The sequence below is a fragment of the Phasianus colchicus genome, chromosome 13 (genome assembly GCF_987193195.1).
Source record: "Phasianus colchicus chromosome 13, bPhaCol1.hap1.1, whole genome shotgun sequence".
In the NCBI taxonomy this organism is placed as follows: domain Eukaryota; kingdom Metazoa; phylum Chordata; class Aves; order Galliformes; family Phasianidae; genus Phasianus; species Phasianus colchicus.
Window position 1 is genome coordinate 19,259,285 of NC_143448.1, and position 27,635 is coordinate 19,286,919.

Genomic DNA, 27,635 nt, shown 5'->3' on the forward strand with positions numbered 1-27,635 from the left:
CCTGCGTGGGACTGTGGCACAGGCAAGGCTGCTATCGCTGATGTTTGCCCAAGCCTGTAATGGCTCTGCTCACTGCCCTATAAGGAAACACAAACCAGAACACTGCCCCACAGGGCCTGCGTGCCTTTAGCCACATAGCCACCCAGAAGACAAGCTGAGGATTCATTCGTGTACATTCTGGCTACAGCCGGAGCCAGGCAAGGTGCTGAACTGCGTGCTCTGCAGCGCACTCCTTATCTGTTTACTCCAAAGGCAGCGAACACTTGGCAGCAGCCCTGGGAACGCTCCTCACCTCGCAGTCCTCCTCCACACGCTGATCACAACAAGGCTGCTGCTGAGATGGGGCAGCTGCGTGGGTTATCCCTCTCCCGTGCCCGCAGGTGGCACCTGGCAGGTGGGAGCTTTCCTGAAATACCCGCTTTGCCGCAGCGCTGAGCGCTACTGGACCCGTGCAACGCGGGACTGGAAAGCAGGGACAGACAAAGAGCTGCCAGCCCTCACCTGGGCCTGCGGGGTGGTGCTGGGCTAGGTAGGAGGAGGCTGTGTAGGGCTGGGGGTCGGCGGCGTCCCGTGCCCAACCTGCTTCTCCGCAGCAAACCACGAGCAGTGCCGACACCCCGCGCCGCGGCAGCCTGCACGTGGACAGCAGGACGCAGCCCGGACCCAAGATGGCGCCGCCCACCCCGACCTGCCCAAGATGGCGGCAGGCGACGCCGCTCTCCCTCCCGTTGCCTGCAAGATGGCGGCGTGCGGCATAGCCCCGCCCCTCCGCCCGACCTCCCCAAGATGGCGGCGGCAGGCCTCGCCCCGCCCCTTGGCGTCGGCCGCAAGATGGCGGGCGGCGCGGTGGAGCCGGGCCGGGTGGCGGAGGCTCTGGAGCTGCTGCTGGGGCCCGGGCCGGACGGCGCTCCCCTGCGGCTGGAGGCGCTGCGCGACAACGCGGCGGCGTTGGAGGAGCGGCTGCGCGGGGAGCCCGGCTGGGCCGCGCTGCGCGGGTTGCGAGCCGCCGTGCTGGGCCGGGCCCCCGCGCTGGCAGCCGGGGCGGAGGCCGAGGCCGAGCCGGCGTGGGCCGCGGCGTGCGCGGTGCTGGCGCTGCTGCTGTGCCTGAAGGAGCGGCTCGCGGCGCTGTCCGCCGCCCCCGCCGCCCCCGCGGCCGCCCCCGGGGCCGCCCCGCCGCCCGCCGCCGACACGCTGAGCGCGGTGCAGGGCCGGGCGGTGCGGCGGGCGCTGCGGGCCGCGGTGGGGCTGGGGCTGGCCCCGTACCTGCCGCCGGGCGTGGGGCGGCTCCCCGCGCCGCCGCCCCCGGGGTTCGCCCGCGGGGCCCGGCTCCGTGCCGCCACCGCCGCGCTGCTGGAGCTGGCCCAGCACCCTGCGCTCGCTGCCCCGCTGCTCGCTCAGCACCTCGGCCCGCTCCTCGCCGCCCTCTGCCTGCTGGGCCACGGCCCTGCCGCGCACTGCGAGGTCGGTGGTCCCCGGCCTAACGCTCCTTTGTGCGGGTTTGTCCCCGCGGGCCTGGGGTTTTGGTTGTGGAGCGGTCGGGGTTTGGGGATGCCCGGAGTCCCCGTGCGGCGCTGCTCCTGGCAGCTGCTTCTGAGCCGCGTGTGTCTCGGTGTGAAAGAACAGATTAAAGCCCTGTTGCACGTACAACGTGGGAGCTGGGTGCCGGGCGTGTGGAGGCGCAGTGCTCGTGGCCAGGCTGCCCTCACCACTTCAGGGTTTGTGTTTTTCCAGGGCCTTTCAGAAGCAGAGCGAGCACAGAGCCGGGAGGCCCTGCAGCACATTCTGGACCGTGTCTATCAGCCTCTGGCAGTGCGGGAGCTGCTCATCCTGCAGGGCGGCCCCAAGCAGGTACCAGGCAGCAGAACCATCTCCTGGTGCAACTTATGGCCATTACCTCTTGTCCTGTTTGGGGCAGCTGCTCAACCTTGTCCTAGGATGCAGCAAGCTGCTACCTGCAGATAGCAAGGTGCGGGGTCAGTTTAGGCACACCTGCACCTGGATGGTTTTGCGGCAGTTCTGGTGAAGCAGAGCTGTCTGCTGCCTTGGCTCCTGCTGCTGTCTGCGGCCTTTTTAGAGATTGCTTCTTAGCAGTGGGGAGAAGAATATGGGCAATGTTAGCTGGGTTGCAGCCAGGGCAGCCCAGGAGCGTGACTCACCACTTCTGTCCCCCCCCTTATGTACATTGAACCTGACTTATCCCATGAGCCCCTGTGTCAGTAATGAGACAGAGCTGCTGCCTGATCCTGGGAGGTTTTAATTAAAGGAGGGAAGCTCTCCATGACAGGATGCTCCCAGGAAGGTTGGTCTCTCTCATTAAGCCTTAATTTGCTTTGTGCCCCTGGATGAAGTGATTTTCAATGTTTCCTCAACCTCTGCTCCTATGTGGTATCAAGTCCTGTGGGGCAGGATGCAGGCTGCTTTGCTTGTTAGTGAGGGTTTGCCCACAAATGTGCACCGGGGAGAATTCACTCCTTAGCTTGCTCCTTTGTTTCCTTTCAGAGTCATCCTGCTGGGGAAGAAACAAAGCCAGCCCTCGCTCGGTCTCCAGCGTGGCTGCGTCGCCTTTGTGGCCAGCTGCTTTCAGAACGGCTGATGAGACCCAATGGGCTTCAGGCTGTGGTTCGGGGCATCATGGAGGGCACTGGTGGTGAGTTGGGTGCTTGGGTGCTGCTCTTTGTTTCTCAGGTTGCAGATTAAAAGACTCTAATGATGTGTCCGAGACAATTCATCCCATGGGACGTACTGAAATGGGGAACACTTTTGTTAGGCCAAACTGGCTTCTGTAATGCTCAGATTCTGCTTCTAAATGTGGCTATTCTGTTGAACTCCTGCAGCATGAACTATGTAAGCACAACCTCCCTCTGTTTTCCTTCTCATACACCTAGACATTTATGGACATTGTTTTCCAGTGTCAAAGGCCTTGGACAATAGTTTTCCCTTTTCCCTCATTCAGCCCAGGTGTTTCCTGAAAGATGGTTTGAGGAGGTTAATAAAAAGTAAAAGGCCATTTTTTGGCCAGAAATGTTTGACTTCAGCCAAAAAGGGCCCTGCTGTTTGCAGTCAGGCTGAGCTGCTCTTGTCTTTCTGTGAGTGGGGCAGGTGGCACTGATGCTGAAGCAGCGGCTGTGGACTGGAGAAAATGTGATGCAGTTGCAAAGATCCTGGCTTCCTGCCCTCAGCAGTGCCTTTCCCTGGAGGATTACTACAAACACGTGTGCCCCCAGGTAGGCGCTGCCCTCTGCTCTCCACACAGCATGCTGACTGCCTGTGAATGCAAAGTGGGAGTGCTCTCAGCACAGTTATCTGTGTTGTCAATACTTGAATATCACCTGACTTGAGCCTGGCTGCCCCAGTGCAGAGCTGTTTTCCTACTGCTCTGCCAGTGGGATGTGTTTTTACCCTGCTCATGAATTTTCTTTATTTTACTACAGCAACCTTGCCTGATCACATGAGCTGCTATTCAGCATTGCATTTCAAGGAGCTTTCTTCTGGGGAGTTTTGGCTGTGGGTGTGGTGCAGGCTCAGGTTGCCCAGAAACACCTACTGTGCATAGGACAAAGAATTTCTCCGCTGTGTGGGGAGTGTTGTGCCCAATGTCCAGTAAAGCAGGGGCTCCTCAGTCTCTGCCGTTAGCTGCATGGAGTCAACTGCTAAGTTTTGTTGTGGTACCGTGGACTTTCCTTTCAGATTCTGGACTTACTGCACATCCAGGACAAACTGACAGCGCGGCAGTTCCAGAGAGTGGCCACCACGACGTTGCTCACCATGGTGAAAGAGCACCCTCAGCTGGCAGAGAAGCATCTGCTCCAGCCTCTGCTGACACCGCTTCTCCGCTGCTCAGATGCAGCAGGTAACAGCTGGCTAGGGGACATGTTGAGCCCTGGAACAGGGAAGGATCAGATTTCTCTTTCCACTGGTCTTTGTTTTTCCATCAGAATTCTCTCGTGTTGGTGACGTGGCTAGTGAGGGTGCAAGCCCAGGTCTGTTGGTTATGGATATGTCTAGGTGGCTGTGTGTACTGTATTCGCTAGCACTTAACTCATGTTAGTGTAAGGTCAAATTGTGGGGCTTCTACCATCTCTCTGAGAGCCTCTTCCATTCTGACAGTCTTGTTCTGGTCTTCTGGATGGAAGCCATCAGTTCCCCACACTGACCGAGCAGTTCTCCAAGGAATAATCCATCAGGAATTTTTGTCTGTTTTGATTTAATTGTAACCTTGCAGAGTTTACAACAGCACAGTGATATTTAGCACAGCTAATGAGGGCTTATCTTTTCCCATGTTTTTCCCTCATGGAGGGTAGACAAGAGGATTATCTGTGGGCTTTTTGGTGCTGGCCATCAAGGGGCTGACATTTTGTTTAAACACTCCACAGTATGTGGAGGTGCTTATTTTTCTCCTCTTTGTTTCAGAAATAGCAGAGGAAGATTTGTCAGCAGGGACAGTGCTGGTGACAGAGGCAGAGCTCAGCAGCTGTGTGGAAGATGTGTTCAAGGTAGAGTGTCTGATCTGATCTGTGGGGAGGTGAGAATGCTGCTTTAGAAAGGAGCTGGCTGGTGACTTTCTGAGCTGTTGAGGGTGTGTGTGTGTGTGTTAGGCCACAACAAAATGAGCAGCTCAGGCAGTGATGGTGCTGAAGCAAGGCCTGGGGTTGTGCAGAATAACTCTGAACAAAGTACAGCATTGGAGGGACTGCAGCTTCTTGGTGGATACCAGAGGTGCTGCTTCCAAGTATTCTCACCCCAAAATGTTCCGTGAAGTAGCAGTGAGCTCTTGCTGGTTGGTTGTTTTATTTTTTTTTCCCCCCAGCATCCTTCTGGTGTGTCAGTGAAAGTAAGGAAAGAGTTGGGGTGGTGGGCTGGAGGCCAGCAGTCCCCACGATGTTGTCATCTCCTTATCCTCTTTGACCTGCAGCAGGACCTGACCTGAGCTTTGCTAGTTCATGCTGTTTCCTGTAGGATGGCTGTGTTCTGTCAGAACAGTATCAGGCCTTGGGATGTGATTGTGCATCAGTGATACTTGAACAGGCAGTCAGACAAACAGGAGGTGCTGGCTGGGAGTACCACTGGCCTGGCACATGTTGCTGTCAGTCCCTGGCACAACCAACGTGTCTATCCAATCAGCATTAGAACCTGACAACCTCAGGTGTCCCAGATCCGTGCAGGACATCACAGCTGGTGCCCACTGGGGGTCCTCAGCGGTCTGTCTCCTGCTGGTACGTCTGGTGGCTCAGGGAATTACAGTGCATCCCCTCCCACTGGGCAAGGTAAAGTGGTGAGGGTTAAGTAAGGAAAAATGAGCAGCCTTCTTTGCAGGAACCTTTCTGAGCCTGACCTCGTGACACGTGGATTTCTGTGTGCGTGATGTTAATTTTAAAACCTGTGGGTGTGTAATCCGTCAGCAGCTGCTGGGTGTCCTGCAGCCTCATTTGCTGATTTGCCATTGGGAGCTGCTCATGGCACAGAACCGAGACTGAGGGCAGTGGTGTGGCCTCAGTGCTGCTCTGTGCAGCATGAAGGGCTGTTGGAGCTTGTCTGCCTGGTGCTTGGGCTCTAACCAGGTTCTGGGGTATGGGGAGGGCTCAACAAAATTGACAGAAACATGGGCCTTGTTGTTGAAAGGCTAGTTGCAGTCTGATTTCATCAGTAACAGAACAATTTCCATGTTAGGGGAGGTGTCTTATGGGCCGGGCAGTGTATGTGTAGCATCTGTAGCTCCTTCCAGCAAGGATTATTAGGATTATTTCCCTTGATGATTTTGGTAGGGAGCGTCTCCACCTCTGTGGAACTGACCTGTTCCCCACTGGAAAATACTTCTGTCCACGTAGAAGGGGTCCCTTGCAGCGCTATGCTCAGCAGCACAGATCCTCCTGTGGTGTTGGAGGGAGAGGTGGGGTCCCATGAAAGACCAGGACTGTTTGATGAGGACCTCTTCTAAAAACCTCTACTCGTGCCTCCTTCTCCCACCAGTGTCACCAGTGCTGTGCTGCCTGGCAGCAGCTGAACACTTTCCAGCAGAGAAGGACATCTCAAGCCCGGGAATTCAAGAAGTGGGTGACTGGCTTACTGGCATGCCCCTAGGCAGCCTAAGCTCTTAAATGCTGTGATTGTTATAGTATTTTGTGTACTAATGATCTGTTGCAACTAGCTGGCAGGCAGAGACCAGTCTGGAGGGCTGCTCTGTGGCTGCTGCTCACAATGAGAATGCTTTTGGAGTTTGGGGCGGATCCCTGCTTAATGGCATGGTGCTTTAGGCCTGACAGCAGTGAGATTAGTGATGGAAGCTCCAGCCTGCCATTTGTGGGGGTTTCTTCCCTGGGAAATGTCATTTGATGCAGAGTGGGAAACCATTCTTTAGGCTTCATCAGGGAGGCTTTGTGTACAAAAGGTTCTGGTTAGGAGGAGTGGCTCCATGGGGATTAGAGAAGGCAAAACATTGGTTTGCATCAGTGCAGCAGGCCAAGAATTATCAAGACAATGTCCTTCCTAGTTCTGCACCTGGGCTGTCACAGTGCCTCTGGTGGGCCAGAGCCCTATTGCTGTGTCCCAGCTGATGGGAGGTGTGGGGATTGCTCTGTTAAAGGGACAGCATCTTCTGAGCTGGACGTCATATGGAGAATGAGAAGCTGTTTTTTACTGCTCTATGGGCAGCAGCAGGACTTGTGTGCAGTGCCCTGGTAACAGTGGGCTGAGGGTGATTCCAGTAGTTCAGGAAGGTACTGCTTGAGGCAGAGGGCAGGAATGTGGTCCTACTGCCTCCACCAAGCCTGATCAGTTCAGCACACCTCAGCTCCCACTAGAGACTGATTTTTGTGTTTGGGATTTGGTTCTGAGTGCAATTTCCTTAAGATTTGCTGACTCAAAGGTGTCTATTGCATCTCTCTATAGCTTATGACCTGACCCCTAAGCAGCAGTTTTCCTGAGTTTGCTGCAGTGTTCCTGCAGCTTGGAGCCCTGCTGTGTTTAAGCAAATGCTGGGAGAAAGATAGTGCAGAAGGCTGCTTTTAATGCAGGATATACATAATTGGGAAGAATGGGATGAAAGGAGTGGAGGCTGTAAACACTGTGCCATGCTCTCTGGTGTCAGATGTACCTTCTGTCCTCCCTTGGCATCCCTCTGTTCCACTCAAGAGTTTGACACTCTGTGTGCCCTTCTCTCTGTAGGTATACGTGGTTGGGAATGACAGCTCCAGCCTGCTTCTGAGATCCTTGCAGTCAGTCTTGGGAGTGGTTTTCTCCCTCTATTCCTTTGCCAAGCAGAATGTGTCATACTTACGGTAAGGGAGGGTTGTGCACAGCTTCTTCTGGGATTTTGTTTCTCTTTACCGCCTGGCTCTAGAGTACATGCTCTATATGGACACATATAGAAGTGGAGACTAATTTTCTTACCCTGAAAAACTTATTAAAAGCAGGCAGTAACCACAGGCCTAGGCATGGTGCATGACCTTACTGTGCCCAGGGAGTCAGTTCTTGTCTTCACTTTTGTCTTCCCCGAAGCCCAGGTGTTTGGGCAGGTGTGCCCTGCGGGAGCCCTGCTCACCTCACTGCAGTGTGCAGCAAGGGCAGCCCAACCCCAGGCCAGGGCTGGTAATGCCAGGACTAGGCTGGGTGTTGGAGGGATCTGTGGGGGTGGATTAGAAAGTAAAAGATCATCTTTTTACTAGATGGGATCATTTTTTCCAGTGCATGTGGGATCTGCCTCTTGGCAGCTGTCTCTTACACTGTGCCCAGCTCCCCCATGACTGATGTATGATGATGAACATTACATATGTCAGTTGTGGTGGCAATGATAGTGGTCACCAGGTGCTGGCTGTCCTCTCCCTGTTCTCCCAGGCTTTTCCTGGGCTGCTCTGACTTTGGGCCATTTTAGTACTTGTGCTCCTGGTGGGTTTACATTGATGCCTTGGTGGTACTGGCACGTGGGTACTGGAGGTTTCCCCTATAAGGTCTGTGCTATTATTAAAGACTTCATTAATCACTTCAAAGAGTAGTGAGTGCTGTGGCAAGTTCTCAGAACAAGCCAAGTGAATGCTGCTGCTGGGTGAGCACAGTCACTGTTTGCTTCTCTCTTTACACAGGAATTTGGCAGGGGTGATGAAAACCACAGCTGCCTGGAAGCGTTCAAGTTTCCAGACCCCTGGCACAGCACTGCTACTCAATCTCATTAACCTGCATCTTCACTTGGCAGGGGTTTCCGTGCCACCTTACCGTGCTCCCCGTCTCCTTCCTCTTTCTTGGCATGGCTGACAGCTCTGTGCTTTGTCAGATTGGCACGAAGCATTGCGCGCAGCATGCTGAGGCTGCGTGTGAGTGGCTGTCCTTGTACAAACACACTGTTCAGACAGAGTGCTCTCTGCTTGGCTGGGCTGAAATCTTGGAGGGCCTACATTCTTCCATCTGTGAATACTAGAATGACAGAATGTACTGCCGAGCTCCTTCTAAATGGACGCAAATGCTTTCAGCTAGGCAGAGCTCTCCTCCCAGAGCATCCCGAGGAGGGTCTGTGCTCACTGCAGAGCATTCATGCTTTTCTCTTTGTCCTCAGACACACTGTCACATTGCAGTGCTGTTGCGCGCTGCGGGGAGGGCTGCAACGGGCAGCAGAAGGTCACCTTTGCTCTGTGTCTATCCCTGCAGCTCCCCATGCCAGGAGGTGCTGCTGTGGTTCCTGGAGAAGTCAGAGAGGGAGACTTCACTGTGGGTGCTGCAGGGCTGCGTGGGGTTGGCCAGCAGTGTGCACCGCCTCCACCCGCAGTGCTGCTTCCGCGTGGGCAGCGAGGGCGGTGCGGCCGTCACAGTGGAGGAGCCCGAAAGGTGAGGGGCTGCTGGGGCACGGGAGTGCAGGGGTCAGTGCCCTGCATCACCCAGCACTGGGGCCTTTTGTGGGGATGTGAGGCTGACAATGCTGTCCTCGCTGGTCTCGTTCCCCAGGCAGGTGGGCAGGGTGTGTGCATTAGCTCAGTGGTTCCACGGTGCAGAGCCCTGTCTGCCAGCACAATCTGAGCATTGGCACACGCTCACTGTGTGCCTTTCCAAGTCCCAGGACTGGGCTGTTGGGTGTCTGGGTAGAGGACATGCAGCATCAGTCCCAGCACTCTACAGATGCCCATTCCACTTCCAGCCAGGGTCTGCTTGTGGCCAACCATGTCTGCATGGAACTGGTGGAATTCCTCAGGCACAGGTGGCACTGTCACAGCAAGGACTCAGTGATGCCAGAGTACCTGAGCCAGGAACCAAACTCCCTCCTGCTCTTGCAGATGGCCTCTGCATGTGGAGTCAGAGCGTGGCCATGTGGTGAATAAATGACAACCATTAGACTCCAGCTATGCAACTGAGGGCTGCTGAGCAACATGATGTTCACTTCAAAGAGAGGCAGCAATGTCATGTGGCACATGTGAGCACACAGTAGCAGTACACACAGAGCACACAGCTCCTGCCAGCACTGCCTGCTGCATGGGTGTGTCAGCAGCTGCAGGCACCCATTTCACTACGAGTGTAACAAAACCCTATAGAAATGTGCTCATTCTGGTTTCATTTCAATCTTTTCCTGACCTAAATTAGTAGAAGGTCTGCCTTGGGATTTAAGCTGTTTAAACGGAATATAATTTAAAATTATTTCTTGATGACTGTGCCTCTGTCTGTCCTGACTGCTATGTGACTGCTATGACTGCTGCATGAATTAACTAGCACTAGGGTAGGATGGTTTCTCTTAATATTATTCTTTTAATGAATGTAGGTTAGTTAATAAGCTGAGTGCTTGATCACGTAGACCAAATGAACTCAGCAGCAGTTGGGTTTGCTGCTTCCAGGCATGCGCTTTCTGGTTGTGCCCCAAAACCCAGGGGCTGTCCATGGAAAGGTGCTGAGAGTGATGGGGCTTACAGGGTGCCCCTTGGGTGGTGTCTGTGGGACTTTTTCTCTCTGCCTCCTGTGACTGGGGACACAACAAACTCAGCTTGTGCTGCTACTGGCTTTCACAAGAATAGAAATCTATTTCAGTGATGAAGATGAGGCCCTTTACCAGAAGGTTTCCTTGGAGCAGTGCCATGTGGAGAGTTTAGTGGAGCTGCTGTCTCACTGTCAGCAGAGCGGCCTGGCTGGAGACTTCTTCATCCTCTGCCTGAAGGTGAGAGCTTTGCTGGGGGAGCATCCCTGGGGGTGGTTTCCCTGGAACAGGTAGAAGAGAGGCTGTGATGCACCTGGAGGTGGTTTGCAGTGTCCAACCTTCCTTTGCTTCTTCCCATCAGGCGCTGACGAATGTGGCTGCAGAGGACGAAGCAGTGGCAAGCTGTGATGCTATGGCTGGACGTAGCCTCCTGGAGCTGGAGCAGCACAGTGCTGAGCAGAGGAGGAAGCTGCTGGTCCTCCAGCTCGTGGCCGCGCTGTGCGAGAGCGTCTCGGACACTGTGTTCACCAACATTGCTCAGGTGGGTGATGGTAAAGCCCTGGGGGAGCACAGCACTGCAGTCTGTGCCCTGGGTTCTAGGTACATAATTGCTAAGAAACAGCAGGAGAAAACTAGGATGTCCCCAAAGCAGTTTACTGAGTCGGTTGTGAGTGTCTGAACAAGACGCTATCCTGCCCTGTATCAACAGGGAGGAGAGTGAGCTGCAGATGTAGGAGGAAGCAGCCAGCAGATGTTTTCATGGCTGTGTATTGAAAACCAAGAGAATAGGTCATCAAAACACCAATTTTTCATATTTTTTTGAGCAAAATTAACTTCCCAAAATTTAGCAAAGCTTGAAGACATCTGCACTGGGCAGACTTTTCCAGCAAGAGCTTGCTCTGCATCCATGCAGTGGTGCCAGTTCTTTTGGCACATCTCTACAACAACCTTTAGCTGTTGCTGCAGCTGTGCCCCAACCTGGCAAGAGCACTGAAGCTCTGGGTGTGCAGCATGGTACAACCATCATATCATGTCCCCTCTCCGTTGTTAGCATGTAGGCTGCTCATGGCATTGCTCTGGTTTCTGCACCTGTACTGAGTGGGGAGCCCTATTGTCGAGGCTGGCATAACCATGGTCATGCTCTTGTGGATGTCTTCCTGAACAAGTGGCTGCAAAGTGTGTTAATTACTGTAAGTTCAAAGGATTGTTAGAACATGGTGTTTTGTCACCCCCTGAGCCCACACTGCAGTGGCACTGAAGGAGATTCTTGTCCTGCACCTGGCTGGCAGAGCTTTGTTGTGCACCAAGGCAATGCTTAACCAACTGCTTTGCATGTTTAACTTCCTCATCCAGTTCTTTTTAAACTCAATGATCTGATTGCACTGGTTACCTATGACTTCCTGAAGCAGAGCAGGTCACTTCTTGCACAGTTTTTCCTCAGTTTTCTTTTTGGAACAATGGCATTTCTCATGCTGTGCCCTGCAGTGGCAGAGCAGTGACAGCGGTGGTCGCTGCAGCCCCCAGCTCAGCTGGGCACCAGCAGTGTGCCTGCACCCTCCTTAACCTGCAGACCTAAGCACATTCAGCTCTCCTGTCCAAGTCAAAACTTGGGAGTGGGAAATGGGAGAGGGTTTTGCTGAGTTTCTGGGTCCAGCATGTCTGGTGTAAAAAGAAACAACCAAAAAAAAAAGTGCAGCCAAAAAAGCCATTATACTTCAACCTACAAGTAAACACCAGGGGTCATATTTCAAGGACCAGTCCCTCAGGTTCAAACAGGCAGCTGCATAGCTGCGTTCTTAAGCATTTTCTGCAGTACATGGTTCCTTAGGGGGTTTTGTTCTTGCTGCAGCTGCTTTGCAGTATGTGTTTGTGTAGAACAGAGTGGGAGCAAGTAGGATCTCTCCATGTGAGGCCTGAGCCCAGGGATGGAGATTGGAGGCAGCTGTGGACCTCCTCAGCTGCACATTTATTCTACATTTTCCTCCTCACAGTTGAGTTTGAGGTTGATTTGATTTTATTTCCTTGGTATGCCGCTGGTGATGCAGCATGCTCTCCTCCTGCACGAGACAGAAACGTCACCCAGTTTCATCTTCCAAACTTTTATTTTTTCTTTCTAGATAGTAGTCTTTCTTTAATTATTGGTGTAGATCACTGCTGGTAGATTACTTGTACGTGACATTGCTCTCTTTGCAATTGAGTGTAGTTTCAATTCGTTCAGTTTGTGTGTTACTATTTTATGAGAGCAGTTGCTAATGCGTTTTTGCTCTGCATTCTTGCTGTTTAACAGCACATTTCTTGGTCCTCTTAGTCCAGGACATACCTGTGCCTTACCTGTAGACCCTCAGAGCCAACCTCCTACTCTCTGCTGCAATAGGGGACATGTAATGAAGATGGCATTGGTCAGCTCTTTGAGCCTTGCCAGTGAGGAATGTGTTTTACCCACAGTGTCTGCTGTGCTGGCAGGAGGCTGGTAACATGGGGAGCTGCTGTAGTAGTGCCTTGTTGCTCTCTTGCTTTGTTTCCAAAGGAGGAGCTACTCCAAAGGGTTCCTCTTGTTTTGCAACAAGTGTGTTAAGCAGTAGCGACCACTAATCATGCTTTTCCCACCATGAATGAGCAGCCAGCTCCCATTGCAGTCAACAAGTTCACCCAGAGCAGACAAAGGAAAAGATGTATTAATTTCAGGCTCCATTAGAAATACAGGAAGCCTGTGGGATCAAAGATCTCAGTGCCAAGTGCTGAGAAGGCCAGAGTCAGCCAAGCAAGATCATCACTGGCTTGGAGAGAAAATACTGTGAGAAAATCACCAAGTGTGACACAACCCCCACCCCCCTGCACCACCACCCCTTTAAGCCAACAAATTTGGGTTGCTGTGTGCAGTCTGCAGAACTCAAACTTTTTTCTAGCACAATCTCATAGGGACCTCTCATATTTTCCCCCTACTTGTCTCTATCCCCTTTGCTCCCTTTTAGCCCCATTTTGCTCCCCAGCATCTTCCCATGCCACAGCCTTGTTTTCCCAGCTTGGACAGAGGCATCCAGCCCTGTGGCAGCCAGTCTGCTGTGACTGTTAATGGGCCAGGCTGTCAGCACCTTTCTGCTTCAGCTTTGTTTGCTGTGGCTCAGGAAATGGATGCTAGCATGGGATTTTAGGTCTCATGTTTCACAAATACTGGTTTCCTCCCTCCAAGGGAGGGCTGTGTGGGGAGAGGAGAGGAGCTCCCAGCCTGGCTGCTGCTCCCCATGTGGTGCTGCTCCCTGTGAATTTCATCTGCTGGTTTAGAGGGTGGGATGCAGGGCTGTGCTGGTGTCTGGGTCTGGGGAATGGCAGTGGTTTGGGAACTCAAACGCATCCACCAGCAGAGCCCCAGTATGCTACATTCCTGGTGCAGATAGGCTTCACCCAGATCCTGGCTGTCCCCCAGCTCTACAGGGCTCCCTGGTGGGGCTGGCATTACAGCAGCTCCTTGCTGGGGCTGAGGAAGCAGCAGTGGGACTGCTGGGGTCACCTCCTTCCTTTCTAACCATTCTTCCATCCATTGGCAGGTGGAGGAGTTCGTGGCTGTCACACTTCAGCGGGCGTGCATCAGCCTGAGCCGGGGCCACGGCACAGCAGTGGAGGCACAGACCCTGAGCATGGCCATGGGGCTGGTGGCTGCCATGCTCAGCGGAGCCATGCAGGTGAGCAGATGTGGGGCGAGCCCTGGGTCCAGGCACAATTTGGTTCTGGGCTGATGGAGGTGACACAGACTGGGTTAGGTTTGGGTTTTCTGAATACTGGTGTGTTCATGTACACGCACTGTGTGTTTTTTAGGAGCACAGCCAAGGGGCCCTTCCCAGCAGGTCACTTAGAGCTCAGCTGGCATGAGCCCTGGATCCTTGTCACACTCTTTATGGTCCTTGTTATCTCTTTCGGAAGCACTGGCCTGCCCACACATGTGTGCTGCTTTGGGTCCTGCTGGCATTCACGAACCACTTCCTACTATTTGCTTTGTTCATTTAACCAAGCTCTCTTTACAATGCCATGTGTTCCTAATGAGAAAGCAGCCAAACAAAAGGTTGTGTGCTTCTAGCAAGGCTGGGGGGTGGAACCTTGGGAGCCCTGCGGGTGTGCCTGCAGGCTCCATGTGCTCGGAGGATGGATGCCTTCCCATCATCTTCGTGTGCCACTGGCTGAAGGGTCCTGGACATACAGCTGTTTCAGTGTAAAAAGAGGCACAGAAAAGCTCTGCAGAGCTATGCCCATTGGTCACAAAATGTTGATTAAATTCTGCTTCCTAGAATGTTCTGATAGAGCACTGCCATCACAGTTTCCTTATGTTATCATCTTCTGCATCCCTACACATCTGTGTGCTCTGATGAACTTCTCCATGTAGGCTGCACCATTCTGGAAAATCCTCTGTAAAAGCTGTGAGTTTCACAGTGTCAGTCAAACAGCACTGGAGAGTGGTAATGTTCATTAGCAGTGCGAAGTCATCATGTTTATTTCACTGAACAGTCAGCTGCTTTATCCTTGGGCTTGCCCAAAGGAAAATTCAGACATTAATGGAAGAAGATGATTTATTATCTTATTAGCAACATTCCTAGAATTGGGCAAAGGGACATTTAATTAAAAGGATAGCATGTTCACAAACAAGGGAAGAACAAGCAGTGTCCTTCAATTAGAGCAAGAGCAAATGGCAGTTCTCATGTAATTAATAAGCATATTGTGGCAATTGATGTGCAGGAAGAGGAGGTGCAAAGCCACCCATCGGGTGCTGGCCTGGGGCCTTGCCTTTGCCTGGCCCCTAGCGTTGCATTTTCATGTGCAGCCCTGGGGCTAAATTGGGTGCTCAGCGTGGGGCTGGAAGGTTTGCCTGAGGCTTTTGAGGAGGGGCCCCTGTAGCACCTCCTTGCTCCATTGGCCTGGCTGCAGAAATGCAAAGCCTGGGGCTGGTCCTGGTCCAGGCAGCCCCCACCTCGCTGGTGGTCCCGGAGCAGCCTTAATAGGCCCCCTTCCAGGCCATGCCCTGCTCTCTCTTCTTAATGGAAGCAACTTAACTTGGCCAGCAAATTGAATGAAAAAGGTTTCCCAGTGCAGCTGGTGCTGGAAGCAGCAGGAGTGACTGCAAAGCTGTTTGTTTTTGAATAGCCAAGTGGTTTTTTTTGTTGCTTTTTTTTTTTTTTTTTTTTTGTCTTTACATAATCATCCAAATGCTCCCCTGAAACCTCCGGTAAAGCTTTGCTTTTCAGGCCTTAGCAGCCCAGCTTTTCCTCCTGGGATCTAGCAATTAAATCCTAAATCCAGGTTAGGGCAGGAACTTCTCCCCAGCCCCCAGGGCTGCATGCTGTGCCAGCAAACCCCACCGGGCTGCCTGGCACATTGCAACCACCTGCGTGCTGCTTCCTCCAGGGGATCACAGCCTTGGCAGGGCACTAAGAGTGCTGTGGGATGAGCAGAGTGATCAGTGCCTGGATCTGATGCTGTGCCAGCCCTGGGCTTAGCATCAGGGCCAAGCATCTATCTTTGCGGAGTGCTTGTGGCTCCCAGCGTTTGGGGTGCTGCTTGCTGCGGGGACAAGGAGGTGTCCTTGGGAGCTCCTGCAATGCCTGCCCTGCCTGCTGCTTTCTCACCTTCTCCCCTGACATACTATTCATTCCCAACCCAGAAAGCTACCATGTTACTTTGTAGTGCACAAAGTGTTTTATTTCCCAACAGCAAAGTCTGCATTGTTGGAGCTCTGTACAATGAGCCTATTGAGGTGGTATCAGAGAGGGAGGGTGCTGCAATCGATACGTTTGCTGCTAACCTGGGATTTCACTTTGCAAGCTCATCTAGCTAGGGCAGTGCAACAGATCCAGCCATTCCCTGCTGTGCGTCCTGAGATGTGATGCTTCAGTGACCAGATCTTAGAATGGGGCAGCCCTCGATGTTCAGCAGCTCCACTCTTCTGCAGAGCTGCCAAGAGGCCATCAGCACTGTACAGTTCCCCCTTCCAAAGTCTCACGACAGGTTTAACCCCAGAGCACATCTGCCCCCAGCTCACCCCTCACTAGCGTCACAAGGGAGCAGCCCCGTGCCAGCATAAGCCCCTTGTTGCAATGGTACCAATGCTGCTTTTCCCTTCCTTGCAGCTGAAATCGAGTGACTTTGCTGTCCTGAAGCGGCTGCTGCCCTTGCTGGAAGAGGTGTCCTGCACCCATCCTGACCCCGTCATCCAGGAGCTGGCTGCAGACCTACGCATCACCATCTGCACTCATGGTGCCTTCTCCACTGAGACAGTCAACACTGCAGCTGAGACTGTGCTGGGGAAAAAGCTGGGGCCAGGCAGGACGGAAGCCTGCACAGCCCCCTGCCAAAGCCCGGAGGCTGGTGGGGCACTGCCGCAGCATGGCCGTGGCTGCAGCCACCCCTCGGCTCCTAGGGAGAGCGAAGAGCAGACTGTGCATGGGGAGCCTTCTGCTATGGGTCCTGCTGCAGCTCCAAGTGCTGAGAGCTCAGCCCCAGCTCAGCTCCATGAGCTGCTTCTATCAGCCTACGACCCCCAAGTTCCTGTCCGGGCAGCTGCCCTGCGCAGTCTTTCCAGCCTGATAACGCAGCGGGACCCAGAGGCACTTCAGATTCAAGAGAAAATCCTCCAGGTACAGGATCTCCACACCATCACCATCCCCTGTGACAAAATCATGGGGTGGGTGGTGAAGCTTGTGGGGCAGAACAGCTGGCAGTGCCAACCTCATGTCAGTGCCAGGCTGCCTCAGGGTTCCAGGCTGCTGGTAACAAATCTGTTCCTTGATCTTTACAGGTTTTCCTAGAAAACATACAGCACGAGGACTCCTTTGTGTACCTTTCTGCCATTCAAGGTGAACAACTCATGACCTGGGGGAGGGCAGCTGTGTAGCACTGGGGAGTGACAGTACTGTGTGCAAGTGGCAGCACCACATCTGCACGTGGTACTGTGCTGTATATGGTAGAGTGGTTGGGCTGTGCAGGGTCCCTGGGCACTGTCACAAAGGCACAGCCTGGAGAAGAGCCCACTGAGGGTCTTGGGGCTGCATAGGAGCCAAGCCAAGCAGCAGCACTGCGCTGCACTCAGGGCTTTGAGCCCACTGCAGCCTCTTGCCATGGCTTTTCTGGGCTGGGTTGTCTTGTTGGTGGGAGTGTCACCAACATCACCAACAGATGAGTTTTTGGAGTGGGGGAAATATGGCCTTTGGTGGTGCTGGGGCTTCAGTCTCACACCACGTGTGGCTGAGCTCTTCCCAAAGCAGAAGGTTGAAGCTTCCCATTGTGAAGGGGCAGGGAAGCAGTGAGTGAGCTCTGGTGCTCCAGCCATAGACCTCCTCTATCTTGGTGCTGTGGAAATAGACCTGCCGGGGAGAGCAGTGACAAAGACTTAAGTAACCACTCCTGAGATTTCTAATCCTTTTGGGAGCCGTTCCCTGGAAGACACCTGGTTGTAGAAAAGGTTGAACGGATGTGGGGAAAGCAAACGCCAACCTGTCTGTGCCAGCCCCTGCTTCCTCCCTCCTGTTTCCCTGCAAAGGGCATGGTGCCAGGAGACACAGCCACCTCTTTTCATGCCTGCAGCCTCAAGACCAGTAGCAGGTGGTGCTGCTATCCCCTCTAAGTGTCGTGCCCTGAGCAGGCAGCAGTGATGCTCCTGCATGTTTAGCTGACCTGCTGCAACGGCCGTGGTCTGTATGGCAGTGCTGCATGGCTGGGCTGGGAGCTTAGGGAGCAGTGCCCCTTGTGCCACATGTTCCCAGGGACCTGCAGTGTCACTAGGAGTGGGACAGCTGGAGCTTGGGCTCTGCTCCTACTTCCTGAAGCTGGTGAGTGCCGTCTCCTGGGCCTCGTCTAGTTGAGCTCTCCTTGTGCTTAGTCAATGGGTAATTAGTTAATTTACTGCCTGATTTAACTGCTAATGTGCACAGACCACAAGTGTGCATCCTCAGTGGAGCTGTAAGTGCAGAGGTGAGGGTGCCCTGCACAGTTTTACTGCTTGGGGTGTCCTCCAGCTGAGGACAAGCAGGAGCTGAGCACTGTCCCTGTGCTGGGTCCATGCTTCTGACACCAAATCTATGCAGGCAGGAACTGGGGCTGGGAATACTTGGGGCTGGCATTGCACTGCAGCTCCTTTAGAGCCCAAGCTGCATGGTAGCAGAGGCTTGGAGAAGGAAACTGGAAGGACACAGCCCAGCTCTGCATGCCTGGGGCTCCCCTTCTGCTGGGCCCCCAGCCCTGCTGCTTTCCCTGCAGACCCTTGGGACTTGGCCTGCTCATCATTCAGCTATTCCCTGTCCTGCTGTTCTGATGCAGTGGCACCAGGCTGACTGCAGTGATTTGCATGCAGGAGCTTCCAAACCCAGACGTGGTTTGGGTGTCTGTACAACGGGCTGCCGTTTCAGATTGCTGTCTCTTGAGTGTATGTGAAGTAGCAGAGGTAATTTGAAAGGAAGTTGTTCTGTGTACATAAGCCAGAGCTCTTGGGAGACCCCTGTGAAGCAAACTACAAGCTTGGCATGGCTGAAATGGGAGAGGAAACTGTCTGCAGGGCTGGGGATCCCCTGGAGGCAGACAGAGCTGATGGGCAGGCAGCTCACTGAGGCTAGGTGAGCTGGAGACAGGAAGAAGGTGTACTGCCCCTGCACCTCCGCTGCGCTTGTAGGTAACCTTCAAACCTAGTTGGAAAGCGATCTTATCGATATGCTTCCCTCTCCATGCCTGTATGGTCTTGAGTGGGATGGGTTTGTCCTTGCCCTGCAGGTGAAATAGAAATGAAGGCTGAAATATTCCCTAAGTGATTAATATATGGTGTGCAGCTGCCCCTGTGTTTCACAGCCTGGCGATGGCTGTGATTAACCCTGACGCAGTTCCCTGTGGTGGTGACTCACACCAGTGTGCTGTGCTGGCACCTGCACCGTACTGTACTGTGCTGTGCTCTGCTGTGCCACACATAGGGCCAGAGGGCAGCAGGAGAGGCACCAGTGCTCCTCAGGGCTCCCGCTGTGCTTGCAGGGCTCAGCTCTGGGCACAGTGCTGCTGCTGGGAGCTGGCTGCTGCAGCGGCACATATGGGAACCATGGCACTGGGTGCACACATGGTTGATGCTGGAGGAGAGGTCGTTGCCCCTCTGGATGTGCCTGGGCTTGTGGTTGGTAACTCGTGTTGAGTGCCTTGTGATAACTGGGGAACTGGGTTGGAGGTGAAGGTTCCTGGAGGGCAGGAGAGCTGGATCTGGGCTCGCTCTCAGCCTTCACTCTGACTCAGTTTTTGGCACAGTCAAATTCTGCCATTTGTGTTTCCCTGGAGAGCAACTGCCTTTCCCTATCCCATTGCCATGGCCATAAAAATGCCTGCATGCAGGAGCCTCAGTGCTGGAGGAGCTCTGCACAAAGCCAGCCTCTGGGCTGCACAGGAGGAGAGGGCAGAGGCCAGACTGGGCTCCAGGAGTCACACCCAGAAGCATGCCCAGCCCGGTGCTTGCTGTGGCAGTGTCTTGCAGCGAGTGATGTCTGGCTTGTTATGTAGACACTGGGTCAATGAATATTAACCAGCAGTAATTAGTGGACACCTGCTGCCAACTGTTATTTATCTTTCAGTTTGGCATCCAGCTCATTCCACGCTGGGCTCTTGGTGGTTTGGCTTTGTGCAGAGGGGGCTACGTGATATGTTTTGCTGAGCAGGCAGGTTACAATGTACTCGTTTTTGCAGAATTCATGTTCAGCCTGGGCATACCTGCAGCCAAAATCCAGCAATGCTGAGCAAGCAATGAGAGACCTGGGGGTCTTTTCCCCAGTTATGCAGGAGGGATTCCTACAAGGAGCTTGAGATGTGCTATGGTGTCCTAGGCATCTCCCAAAGCACATTTTGGGAGGTAGAGAGGCAGTAGGGCCTATCCCACACTGGTTCCCTCCAACATGGCCCCATCAGTTCGGTTTTGTCATCTGGAGCATTGTGCAGCCCTAGTGCAGCTGCTGCCTGCCTGGCCAGGAGTGGTGTCACTGAGGAGCAGGCTGTCACCTAGGCTTGCACAGCACACAGGCACTGCTTGGCTTCCTGCCTTTTGCTGGAACACTTCACCCCTTCCCTGGCCATCAGTGTCTCACCTATATTGGATTTTGGGTCTGTGCCTTTTTGAGAGTGAAATCCTGGGGTTTTTCCTCCTTCCTGCCTGCTGAGGAGCTCTGGCACTGGCCTGGCCATGGGGCTGGGCCTGATGGCAGCCTGGGCTGGGGCTCACTGTTATGCACAGCCACAATGGGTACTGCTGCCTGGGTGCTGCTTGGTCAGCTGTGGCCACCAGTGTGCACTGGCCGTTCCTGTTGCAGTGGAGGCAGGAGACCAGCACACGTCGTAGGTACCTGGCCACACATGCAGAGTGCCACCCGTATGCGTGCCATCTTCCTGCTCGACCCTGGACCATCTTTCCCAATCCCTTTGGCTTCCAGGTGCTGCCTTGCTGTCCAGTGAGTACCCAGAGCAGATCCTGCCCATCCTGCTGGCCCACTATGGGCGTCCTGTCCAGGACACAGAGGACAGCACAGCTGCTGTGACCAGGATGAAGCTGGGCGAGGTGCTGATGCGTGTCACTCGGGCACTGGGTGAGTCCTCGGCTGCTTTCTTCTCACACTGGGCCATTGCAAAGCCCTTGCAGGTGCTGTGGGATGCTGCTCTCCTGTGCTTTCCCCACCTAAAGCACATGGAGCTTTTTGTTGTCTAGAAGTGGGTGCAGGGTTGGACTTGGGCATTTTGAAGATAAAGGCGAGATAAAGCCCAGGCTGTGTCAGACTGTGGGTTCTTGCTGTGTGTGATATCACTCAGGACCATGGAGAGTTTTAGCAAATGAGGCTGAACCCACTGTGGGCATGGTGAGGCTGGAGAGACCCATGCAGTCCCAGGGGCAGAGGGGCAATCTGGGAAGCACCACTAGGAAAATAAGCCCAAGGCTTTGGTGTGTTGCACAAAGGCCTGGAATTCTTTGGAAAACCCCATCCGCCCGCGTATGGGGCAGATGGAGTCAGTCCCTGGGGCCTCCCAGGCTTCGCCCTGCCTGGGGGACATGGCCTGACAGGAGCTGGGATCCTGCCCCAGCACTGGGAGCTTCCCAGCTGAACCCCAAGGGCAGGAGCGGGGGTGCAGATCCCACAGCCATTCCCCCTCACCCTTAGCAGCCAACGTTGGGATCGGAGGACGCTGGGAAGCGCCTGGACATGTAGGGCTGAAGGATGAAAGCTGGATGAGGCCTTCCTGGCAGCTGTTGTTGGGACATGTCCTAAAACGCCTTGTGCTTCTCTGGTGGAGACAAGGCTGATGAGATCAGGCTGTTGGTGTTCCCAGGGCATGAAGGGAAGGAGGAAGCTGCTGTCCCTGCTGCTGTGGGGTGCTGGCAGCCCTGTCCCATAGGGAATGAGTTGGGCTCTCCTGGCCCCACATGTCTTCCTGTCACGGTCTGATCCTGCTCATGCTGGAGAGGAGTGTAGCCAGCACTGGGGCCATAGCCAGCTCTCAGCTTGGCAGACAGCCCTCACACCATTCCCACTGGTGTCTGCCAGCACGGTGGCAGCTCTGTGCCACCCTTCTTCCTGGGAACCTAGGGGCAAGGCACAACCTGCCCAGCCTCCGTGGGGATCAGTCCAATCTATTGTTATCCATAATGGTTACACTGTAAGGAAATACTCCTTTCCACAACTCTGAGACCACAACAAATCTCTGTGCTGTGCCCCGAGCCCTCTCTGCTCTGCTCCCCCACCTCAGGTATCCTCTACTGACTTCCATTCTCAAAGCACACAACGTGGTGCACGCTGCCTTGCCCAGCATAGCTGCACGGGACAGCAGTGGCTTGTTCAGGCAGAACAGTGACTGTATGCCCCGGAGTCCTGCTGCAATAAAAAAGGAAGACAAATCCTCCCGTGTGCGGAACTGCTGCCATGTGCTGAGCTGGTGTGGATTTGAAATGTGATGGTGTAGCTGGATAGGGGCATGTGCTGCTGTGCTCTCTGAGCGGCAGCAACCTGCACTTCCAGCCCAATGCCTCCTGGCTTTGGTTGTGCTCAAGGTGCACTGAGTTTAGCTGTGCATTAAACCAGCAGCTGTGCCAGATGGGGGAACATCTGTGTACATCTGCCCAGTGCAGGGGAGGGCTGATAGGGCAGAAAGCATCACAGCTCCTGGTCTGTCTCATTGCTGCCAGCAGCTCCTCTATCCTCCCTCCTCGCTACGGGAACCATCTCTTGGCTCTAGGCATAAGCAGCAATTGGCAAAGGGCCCTTTCTTTTAAGATAATAACATAATTGTGCTGCAGTATGTCAGGGTTTTATTCCACTCATAGCTTGTTTGGATCCTTCAAAGATACTTTATCCTTTAAAGATGCCTCCTCACCTACCAGCAGGGCAGGAGCTACGCTTGCAGGTACAGGGAGCTCATCCAGGATCTTGGGTATGGAGATTTGAGGAGGATTGGACAGAGGGCTGCACTGCCTGCAGCCAAGGCCCCAAGGGGAGGGCAGGGTGAGGGGTGCACTTGGGGTGTGCACGTGGCAAGGCTGAGCCTTGGCACAGCCAGTGCAGGAGCACTTCTGCATTGCCCGTTCCCCAACACAGCCCCAGCCCTTTGTGCCAGGGCTCAGCAGTGCCAGCATGGCCCCAAGCAGCTCCTCTTGGGGACTGAGCATGGGCACGGGCCGTGGCACAGCCTGAAGCACTGGCAGCGGGCGGCCGGCGCGGCACTGCGGGGCTCTCCTCCCTGCAGCGGCGCCTTTGCTGTGGGCTGTGCTGTGTCCTGGCATGCCTGTGTATTTATAGAACAAATTGCACCGTGTTGTTTTTGTTGCAAAGCTTCAAGTGTTTGAGATGGAGAATTTATCTGGTGTTTCCAGAAATGCTTTGCTTTCTGGCATTATATTGATTCAGAGCTTTCCTGCTGCCTTGTGCCTGGGGATCACCATACGTCCCTCTGTCCCCATCCCTGTCTGCTGCTGTCTGCTGTGCTACTGGAGTGGTGCCTGCGTGGCACTGATGGCTCCCAAGGACTGGGGGGCATCAAGGCAGCGTGGCCATAAGCATAGGTTATCCCCACGTGCAGAGCGTTGCTTTCCTCATTTATCCCAAATACCACCTCAAGTTAATCCTTATCAAAGCAGTCCCTGCTCAGTGGGAGCTGCTCTTGCAAGAAGGTGCCCTTGCATTTGGGAGCATTTGGGGCTGCTGTTCCAAGCATCTTTCTGCACTGGGAAATTGTGCATGCAGATCACTGGCTGCACGCTCTGTGTTCCTAATTAGCTGGCTCACACCTCCCGGTGTCTGCATGTGCTAATTGGGTGTGGGCTTTGCGCACTGAATGATGTGAGAATTTGGGCCTTCACACTCCATTTTTGTTTATTTGTAGCATGTCACCTATTTGAAAGGCTCAACAGCAGACTGAGGGAGTTTGTGATGCCCTGAGCAGCCCCAGACAATGATCTGTGAGTCCCTAGTAGCATAGTAGGTCACCATTAGGGGTCTGTCTGCAGCGTGCCCTGAGCACAGTTCCCTGTGCTGGGCAGTAGCATTGTTCTGGGTGTTGCATCCACCCATTCTGTGCAATGCAGAGCTGCTGCACTGGGAGCCAAGGGGCTGGTGCTGCTCTGAGTGGTGCTGGGAGCGAGCTCTAGTGCAGGATGGGGCTCTTGCGTCTCCTTGCAGTCAAAACGCTGCACCATCTGGTGTTGCCATGACCCACAGTTCTGCTGTTCTGCTCTTTCTTGCAGGGGATATGGTCATCAAGCATCGGGAGCCCCTGATCCACGCCTTCCTGCGGGGAGCGCGGAACCCAGACAGCACACTGCGTGCCAGCAGCCTCTCCAACCTGGGGGAGCTGTGCCAGAGACTCGGCTTCCAGCTGGGCTCTGTCATCCACGAGGTATCAGCTCCCTCTCCAGCAGCCTCTTTCACTTCCCTCTTCCCACTGCCTGAGGACAGAGATGCTCCATCTGGGCAGGGGTTGTGTTGGGTGCAGGGCCTGAGGTCTAGTGGGGATGGAGGCTGGGGGCAGCACCGAAGCCCCGCTGGCCCTAGGGGGATCCTGCTGGGGGATGTTAATGAGGGTGGTTTGTCAGCTGCTGGCAGGGTCAATGCTGGGGGCACATCAGCGTGGTTTTGTTCACTGCTTACTGTGAGAGAGGAGGTGAATGATATTTGCTGCTATTAGAGTGTGAAAGTCATTCATTCTGAAGCAAACGCTTGGGAAATTCTAGCACTGAAAGCTTTATAAATAGCTTAAAATGTCTCTTGTGATGGGAAATGATAGACAGCCCCAAGGAAACACAGCAGTTTCTGCTCCTCCCATAGCCATCTCACTACAGTCCTCAAGGCATGCTTTGTACCTGCCAGAGGCACCTCCTCCCCTTTAATGAAGCCTCATTATTTCTCTCCTTACTACTGCTGGGGAGAGCTCTGTGCCCACAGGAGCACGATGGCAGCGGCTCCCAGCCCTTGCTCAGATGGGTGCCTTGGGGTGAGGTGTGCAGGGTGCTGCAGCCGTGGGTGCTGCAGGGCTTGAGTGGAGCCAGTCTGCATCTGTGCATCTTGAGAGCTGTGCCCCCGTGCCCAGCAGCTGCCATGAGGGCTCAGCAGCAGTGCCAGTGCGCAGGGCTGGAGGGAAGGCAAAGCACCAGTGCTGAGCTCTGGCTTTTTTCCCTGGGTTCCCTCTTGCTGCTCACGCATCAATTGGGTAATGACAGCATCTGATGAGATGCCAATGCACCACACATGCAGCTATTTCAGGAATGTACTCACTCTGCTAATTCTCCCTGCTGTCACTGGGTGTTTGATTAGGTTCTTTCAACTCCGCTTTTTCTTAAAGCTCTCAAAGACGTCCGCACTGCACTCAGCCCCTGGCAGAGGCAGGTGCTCAGTGCTCCGCGGGCAGTGGGGCTCAGTGCTTTGAGGGCAGCACAGCCCCTTGGCAGCAGGGTTTCCGTGCGGGCTTTTAAGGACACTGCGTGTCACCCAGGAGCACACTGCAGTCCTGCTGGGCTCGGTGCCCTCTGACGTGGGTGAGCTTTGCAGAGAGACCGGCGCTGCCTCCCTCACCTGCTGCCGTGCTCACAGTAACAGCTGACAGCCAGCACCGTGCCAGCAGCAGCTGGACTGCTCACCCTGGCACTCATAATGCCAGATGTTCTGCAGGACTTGCAGCAGTTCTGATTTTTACTGCAGCAGTCCATCCCCTGTTTCAGTGCTCTGCACTGTTGCAGTGAGGCAGACGGCTTGCCTGCAGCTCTGCAGCTGGAAGGAGAAGAACGCAGGGCTGCATCCTCTTCCTGGCTCAGGAAAAGTCTCTGTGCTTCATTACTGATGATGAAATCCCATCCTGAGTATGTGGCTCACCACTGCTCTACTCTGCAGCCACTGACCATAAGCAGAGCCTGTCCCAGCCCCAAACAAACTGCCCCAATTCTTAGTGTGCTGCTGCTGCCCAGCGACAGATCAGCAGTGCACGCAGAGCAGTGTTGCTGAAGGATGGAGGTGCTGGGAGGGTTTTCCATCCCCATCCACCAGACTCAGGCCACAAGCCGAGTACCAGAGCCACACATTGTCCCCACCAGGTCACCCTGTGTGCTTGTGCTGATCTCTCTGTGCCATCCTCACAGGTGTCCTCCTGTTTGACGGCCATCGCCAAGACGGACCCTGAGGCAGAGGTGCGGAGAGCAGCTGTGCATGTGGTGGTGCTGCTGCTGCGGGGGCTCAGCAAGAAGGCAACCGAGGTGGGTCCCTTCCTGATGCGGAGTGTCCCCCACCGCAGTGACGAGGGCAGGAGGGATGGGGCTGGGTGTGCATGTGGGGTGAACTTTCTCCTTCAGGCAGTTCCCCTCAAAGTGGGGATGCCCCCCTGCTCTTGGGGGCTGTTGCATCCAGCACCACCTTGACATGTCCCTGTGCTGGTGGTGGCTGTGTTCACTCTGAGGGCCCCCTCCAGCCCCACAGTGCCTCCCAGTTTCCTGGCAGCAGTGTGTGGAGCAGCTGCAGTGAGTTAGGAGAAAATTAACTGAGCTATAATTACCTGAGCAGCTGCAGGCTCTGTGCCTGCATTATTGCTGATTCTGGTGTGAACAGCAGCGTGTACCACGTTCCTGGTGGGAACAGCCTAGAGAGGGCTGGGCTGGGTGCACCAACTCTTCCTCTTGTAAACAGTGCACTCAGCACCAGCACATCCAGTATCAGGAAGAGCCCAGTTGGGCACAGTGACAGCCCTTCTAGGTCCTCATTGCAATTGTTTCTGTTTCTTTATCTCCTGTTTCTTTGTACCAAAGCTGCCCTTTTCATCTGTTCCCTGTAGTAGGAGCGAGCAGAGGAGGACCAGTGTGCAGCCATGTGGGGACATACCAGTCCCTGGTTCATTATTCTGCCAGTGCAGACACGCAGCACATCCACCATGGGGCATGAGTGGGCTGGGGACTCTGAATAGCCCCTCCAATTACAGGACCCCAGTTGGGGGCAGTAAGGACACAAGCCTGTGGTACAGTGATGTTTTTGCGTCACAGCCTTGATTTGCTTCATCTTCCCCAAACCACACAGAACATCTTCCACTCGTGGCTCCTCCTGAGCCCATGTCTGCTTGTCTCAGCAAACCAACTGCCCCAGAACCTCTGCCAGGTGCTGCCTGTGGCTGCTTGGTGCCAGTGTCCGTGTGCCTTGTGCTCAACCACTGAAGAGTAACCAGCACATCATCCTTCTTCCTGGGGCAGAGGGGCCATGATGACAAACAATGCCAGGTCCTGGGAAGCTGTGGGAAGTTGCCCTTGGAGCCCTGGTGATGGATACTTTGACCTGGAAAGGACCAGGTTTCCTAAGGTCATCGTTGCCTTCCTCCCTCCTTCCCAGCAATGAGCGTGTTGGGACTCAGTTCCTAAGAAGGAAGCAGCTGGTTCCCAATTGGAATCTCCAGCAGCTCTGCTTCCTGCTGTGCCCCTCTGCAGGCAGTGACTCTGTGACCCGTGCTGCCTCTTAGCTGCCAGGTCACTGGGGCTGCTCACAGGGCCTCATTCTATGGAGGGGCTGAGGGTGCTGCTCTCTCCCAGGTCTTGGTGCTGCAGTCTGGTGGCTGTCCTCACCCACTGTGCCCACTGGGTTTGCTGCTGGGGCTGCCCAGCTTGCACCCATCTCCTGCATCCTCGCAAGGATCTAGGGGCTTGGGGAGATCGTGCAGTGCTGCCTGCATGTGGGGAAACTGAGTCACGGGAGGGGAGGGCTGTGAATCAGCAGTGTGGTGGGGCCATGTCCTGGTGCTGGCCAGGTGAATGGGGCACCTGCCGGGGCATGCCATGCACTGTTTGGGGTTCACCCCGTGTGCTGATGAGGCCCCGGCGGGTTCTGACTGCTGCCCGCTCTCCCCAGGTGCTGCAGGACGTGCTGCGGGACCTGTACCGCCTGCTGAAGCACGTGGTGGCAGCTGAGCCCGACGGTGCAGCCGTGCTGCACGCCCAGCTGGCACTGGAGGAGCTGGACACGGCGATGAGGAGCGTCCTCTTCCCTCCGCAGGTGCTGGAGAAGAAAATCGTGGTGCTGCCATAGCAGGTGCCAGGAGCCAGAAAGCCACTTTTCCTGCTCTGGTGCTCCCTGGAGGAGATACGTTTGCTGTGCCCCCAGGCTGCCTTCAGCAGGTGTCAGCCATGGTGAAACCACAGCGGTGCTGGGGGCACGTAGCATCTCCAGTGCCCCTCGTCTGGGGCAGCATGGGGGGGTGAGATTAAAAGGAGAAACTCTCTGCTGTGTGTTGTCTGTTTCTGGGAGCC

At 54.6% G+C, this 27,635-nt stretch overlaps 1 protein-coding gene across 3 annotated transcripts; it reads left to right on the forward strand.

The window, feature by feature from the left end:
* Nucleotides 1–796: 796 nt before the first annotated feature.
* TANGO6 (transport and golgi organization 6 homolog) lies at nucleotides 797–27,607 on the forward strand. Of its 3 annotated transcripts, none has more exons than XM_090149502.1 (17): nucleotides 797–1,461; nucleotides 1,732–1,848; nucleotides 2,500–2,647; nucleotides 3,100–3,224; nucleotides 3,688–3,850; nucleotides 4,411–4,493; nucleotides 7,162–7,274; nucleotides 8,635–8,811; nucleotides 9,997–10,123; nucleotides 10,245–10,424; nucleotides 13,429–13,563; nucleotides 15,997–16,503; nucleotides 16,665–16,722; nucleotides 20,314–20,466; nucleotides 23,610–23,761; nucleotides 25,494–25,607; nucleotides 26,419–27,231. In XM_090149502.1, exons 1-17 carry the CDS (start codon nucleotides 832–834, stop codon nucleotides 26,557–26,559), a joined length of 3,123 nt encoding a protein of 1,040 aa, XP_090005628.1. In that variant the 5' UTR covers nucleotides 797–831; the 3' UTR covers nucleotides 26,560–27,231. The 3 variants fall into 3 exon arrangements, with proteins under 3 accessions (XP_090005628.1, XP_090005629.1, XP_031470887.2); XM_090149503.1 differs by lacking the exon at nucleotides 26,419–27,231 and adding an exon at nucleotides 26,180–26,412; XM_031615027.2 differs by lacking the exon at nucleotides 26,419–27,231 and adding an exon at nucleotides 27,238–27,607 and having other exon boundaries at nucleotides 799–1,461.
* The last annotated feature ends 28 nt before the right edge of the window (nucleotides 27,608–27,635 follow it).